Source organism: Gastrolobium bilobum, unplaced genomic scaffold (genome assembly GCF_033153095.1).
Source record: "Gastrolobium bilobum isolate Gb01-03AN ecotype WA unplaced genomic scaffold, APGP_CSIRO_Gbil_v1 utg52110, whole genome shotgun sequence".
NCBI lineage: Eukaryota > Viridiplantae > Streptophyta > Magnoliopsida > Fabales > Fabaceae > Gastrolobium > Gastrolobium bilobum.
Window position 1 is genome coordinate 175,283 of NW_026896614.1, and position 4,874 is coordinate 180,156.

The following is a 4,874-nucleotide window of genomic DNA, read 5'->3' on the forward strand; positions in this document are numbered from 1 at the left end:
TTATTTTTTTACCCACTTTCTGCATATGGATCCACAGCAAGTTGAATGACTATTATGAAAAGCAAACGGTCTGAATTTCATGGTTGATTAGTTGAATATGTGTGTCATTTTGGCTAAAGACAATTCATTGGACAAAAGAACAGAAAAATAAAAAATGAGGGAAAGACCGCTACATCATACTAAGTTATGTATGTTGACTTAACAAAAATTGCATATAATTCTCCGTTTCTTTACTGCAAGTTAGATCATGGGTACTGCTGCTACAGAAAACATGACACTCCCAACTCATGGGGATACGAATGGTGTTGCTTCACTAGATTCTGGGCATGCCCGTCTTCTTGAACTTGGTTATAAACAAGAGCTCAAGCGTGATCTTTCGTTAAGTTCTGTCCTTTCTTTCGTTTATATATTTTGTGTTGTTGTTTTTTCATTTCCAAATCTGGGTTCCTTCCTTTGTTTTGTTGTAAACTGCAGGTTCATCTCAAATTTCGCCCTTTCGTTTTCTGTTATATCAGTGCTCACTGGTATCACTACCCTTTACAACACTGGGTTGAACTATGGTGGACCTATTTCATTGCAATATGGGTGGTTTGTAGCTTCTGCTTTCACCATGCTTGTTGCACTATCAATGGCTGAGATTTGTTCATCTTATCCAACTTCTGGTGGTCTTTACTATTGGAGTGCCAAGCTTGCTGGCCCGGGATGGTCACCCTTTGCTTCCTGGATTACTGGCTGGTATTGTATCCAACACCTTTTTTTTCCCCTTATATTTTTGAATTAGGCCTATTTGATGATACTAACAATATCAGAAAAAGAAAAAGAAAAATGTTTCTCTTCTAAGATGCCCCAATGCAATATGTATAGCTTTTTCCTCTCAACACAATGAACAACAGATATATTAGGCCATTACTATGTGCCTGATATGAAATGACAAAGTGGCGACATAACCAGCAATTTTATTCATCTTTTATATCTGATCATTTTGGTTTCTTGTTCACATTTTCATCTAAAAGTTTTTGTATGCATAATTTAAGACATGATATAAAGTGGCAATAAATGCTTGGGGACTTCGCATTTATGGGGGAGGAGTTATCATTAGGCTTTCGATGAATAATTTTTTTAATATTGTGTAGCCCATGTCTTGATCTGCATGACCACCTACATGAGCATGCAATTTTGAAATTTATATAAGATCTTACGCGGACCTGATTTGATTCAAAATTTTGAAAGTGGTATTCTACTCTCTGTTGGTAATCTTAGTTGAGATGAGCATGCCACGCATTCGGGTAAACAAACTCAAATTTTGGGAACTTTGAACAACATAATATTTTATACTTTAATGGTTGAGATTTGGGTGATGAGGAAGGTAGGGGAAGTGGAAATACGTTAATAGAAGATTTATCTGTAGTAATAGAAGAATTACGCTTTGGACTTTAGGATAGATAAAAGAAGATTCATCATCTGATCTTTCAGACAAGAGAAGAGACATTTGATAATTGTAATATGCACCATTATTGTAAACAGCTGACATGTCACTCTGCTAATAATCAATACTAATTGATAGTTAGAATCTGTCATATGAAGTCAAAGATGAATTCCCTATTCCCTAAAATCTTCCATTAGCAATTTTCAAGTTGCGTTGGTACTTCAGTGAAATTGTGAGTCAAATAGCCACATTAATCATGGACATGCATGTAACATTTTGACATACAACATAACTTCAAAGGATTTCTTCCTTTTTTCTTTACTAAATTATATTATGAAAAATGTTCAAGCTGGTTTTTTAAAATGCTCTTGACTGGATGCAATATTTCTTTGAACAATGTTGTCACAAATATCTAATTCTGTAGCTCTCCCTTAATGCAGTATGGCTAGATCAAACTCAAGTTTATTGCTTAATGAGCATGTCAATACCAATAACAAGATACACTGCCTACTTGCTTTCCTACATTCATTTCTCTGACGCGTTTTGAATGGTTTTTCTTTTATTGTAGGTTCAATATTGTTGGCCAGGTATTCTTGAGAAGCCACATATTCTAGAATTTCAACATCCTTAACTTTTCACTGCGAGGACAAACTTCTGCGGAATGTAAATTTCTAATAATCCATTTGAAGCTCTAATTATTTATTCCTTTTCATTTGCAGTGGGCAGGGACTACAAGCGTAGATTTTTCACTTGCACAAATGATTCAGGTTATCATTCTCCTTAGCACTGGTGGGAAAAATGGTGGTGGATATGAGGCATCTAAGTATATGGTTATTGCTTTCCATGGTGGAATTTTGCTCCTACACGGTATAATAAACAGCCTTCCTATCTCTGTGATATCATTCTTAGGACAGTTGGGTGCTATCTGGAATGTCATAGGTATGAAGAAATTACCTATTTTATTTTTATTTTATTTTTCTAAATTCCATTCTCCGGCAAAAGGCTTTGTGAATATCTAATTGGAATGGGGAAATTTTTAGGCGTTTTTGTGCTTATGATTGTCATTCCATCTGTTGCAACGGAAAGGGCCAGTGCCAAGTTTGTTTTCACTCATTTCAATACTGATAATGGGGATGGAATCAACAGCAGACCCTACATTTTTCTCTTGGGACTTCTAATGAGTCAGTATACCCTAACTGGGTATGATGCATCAGCTCATATGGTAAATTTTTTCTTTCTTTTCTCAGAATTTGTTGCCTTGAAAAGCTTCTAGAAATTTCCTTTTAATATAAACTATAAACTTCTTTTCCATGATCCCTTAAAGGGATCATGGAAAAGAAGTCCCTTTAGAGTGATTCTACTTAAATCAAGTAATTAAATTGACCTTTTTAAGAGTTTCTAAGTAGCTCTTGCTTTTCCACTTTGTAAATTTTGTGCTATTCATTTCCATTGATGGAGGAGTCATTAAATGATTCAGACTGCAAACTTTCATTTTCAGACAGAGGAAACCAAAGGCGCTGATAGAAATGGACCAAAAGGAATTATCAGCGCTGTTGGGATATCTATTATTGTTGGATGGGGTTACATACTAGGCATTACCTTTGCTGTTACTGATATCCCTTACCTTTTGAATGAAAATAATGATGCTGGTGGGTATGCCATTGCTGAAATATTTTATCTTGCATTCAAGAAAAGATATGGCAATGGATTTGGGGGTATTGCTTGTTTGGTAATTGTTGCTGTTGCCATATTTTTCTGTGGTATGAGTTCAGTTACCAGCAATTCAAGGTAACTATACCAGCTCTTAATTGTTGCGCTTTCCATATGAGAGATTTAATTTCTGTAGTCAGTTATGATGTTTGAAATTGATGCAGGATGGCTTATGCTTTCTCAAGAGATGGAGCCATGCCATTATCATCATTGTGGCATAAAGTTAACAAGCAGGAGGTCCCCATTAATGCTGTTTGGCTTTCCGTTTTTATATCATTTTGCATGGCCCTAACGGTATGTATATTATAATATGATTTCATTTATAAAATGCTGCAAATTAAGTTTTCTCTGATTTGTTGTAACAGTGGAAAATGATATGTTTCTTATGTCCTTTGGCAACTGTGAAAAGGAACTAAGATTTCATTCTCTGCTGAGGATATTGTTGCAAAAATATATAATCAATTAATGCAGTAAAGAACCAATTCAACTCAAAAGCTTAAGCTGTTGGGTGAGGCTACATTAATGGTTTTATATATCGCAACACATCTCCTCTCAAGAGAGCTCATTTGGCTTGAAAGGTGGATGATGCATCAGTCCTCAGCTACCTGTGCGAAGAAAGAAATTTCGCTAGAAAGAAAATGGGGTGGTGAAGATCGAACTCGGGACACGAGGCTCTGATACCATGTAAAGAATCAATTCAACCCAAAAGCTTAAGCTAATGGGTGAAGTTACATTAATGATTTTATATATCTCATCAAATGCTAATAGCTTAAGCTTTTGGATTGAAATAATTCTTTATATCATATCAGAGCCGACTTGACTAAGTGGTTATGAGTTCGATCCTTACTCCCCATTCTATTAAAAAAATAAATATAAAATCCAACGGCATGTTAAATAGATATAAAATCATTATTATAATATCTCCCAACAGCTTAAGCTTTTGGGTTAAAATAATTCTTTACGGATATTATATCTTGTGTTAGATCTTTTAATTATATTCCTGTCACATCTCTAACTCAATTATAACTCTAATGCAGTCTCTTGGAAGCATAGTGGCATTTGAAGCGATGGTGTCCATAGCAGTGATAGACCTCTACATTGCTTATGCCCTTCCTATCTTCTTTAGGGTGACCTTGGCACGAAAGCATTTTGTCCCAGGGCCATTCAGCTTGGGCCGTTACGGTATCATTGTTGGATGGATTGCAGTTCTTTGGGTGGTGACCATCTCCATTCTCTTCTCATTGCCTGTTTCCTATCCAATAACCATTGAGACACTTAACTACACCCCTGTTGCTGTTGGATGTGTGTTTATTCTTGTAGTTTCTTACTGGATAATCACTGGTCGGCATTGGTTTAAAGGCCCTATAACTAATGTAGAAAAGTGAAGTTGTGAATTAATCACATGTTCAACATGTTAATTTCTTAAACCATTGTTTGCAATTTATTTAGTGAATATGTCCATACTTCATATTACGTATAAATATATGATGAAGCCCAGGCTTTTTGAGATCCATGCTGATTAAAGCTTAAGTGTCCATCTCTAAAAGATTTCGCCATTTCAGCTTTGCCCTTTACTCATATTTAAGATTGCGCTCAGCTTGAGTTCCCAAATTGAAAGTTCAAGGTGGACTTGTTAAAACTTTGGATAATCTGTTCTGAGCTTAGATTTGATTGTGTGTATCTCTACATCTAAGTCAGAGTCAAATTGGATGAGAAACTTGAAATTATTACATACAGA

General features: G+C 35.5%; 1 protein-coding gene across 1 annotated transcript; it reads left to right on the forward strand.

Annotated features, from left to right (window-relative positions):
* Positions 1-269: 269 nt before the first annotated feature.
* LOC133300963 (amino-acid permease BAT1 homolog) lies at positions 270-4,536 on the forward strand. The gene is made up of 8 exons (XM_061500548.1): positions 270-378; positions 475-735; positions 1,995-2,013; positions 2,146-2,365; positions 2,467-2,648; positions 2,925-3,214; positions 3,301-3,430; positions 4,174-4,536. Exons 1-8 carry the CDS (start codon positions 272-274, stop codon positions 4,519-4,521), a joined length of 1,557 nt encoding a protein of 518 aa, XP_061356532.1. The 5' UTR covers positions 270-271; the 3' UTR covers positions 4,522-4,536.
* Positions 4,537-4,874: the final 338 nt, after the last annotated feature.

Coding starts and splice junctions, on each gene's coding strand:
- LOC133300963 (XM_061500548.1), top strand. CDS start 272: ATGACACTCCCAACTCATGGGGATACGAATGGTGTTGCTTCACTAGAT. Junction 379..474: donor GAGCTCAAGCGTGATCTTTC/GTTAAGTTCTGT, acceptor TGTAAACTGCAG/GTTCATCTCAAATTTCGCCC. Junction 2,649..2,924: donor ATGATGCATCAGCTCATATG/GTAAATTTTTTC, acceptor TTTCATTTTCAG/ACAGAGGAAACCAAAGGCGC.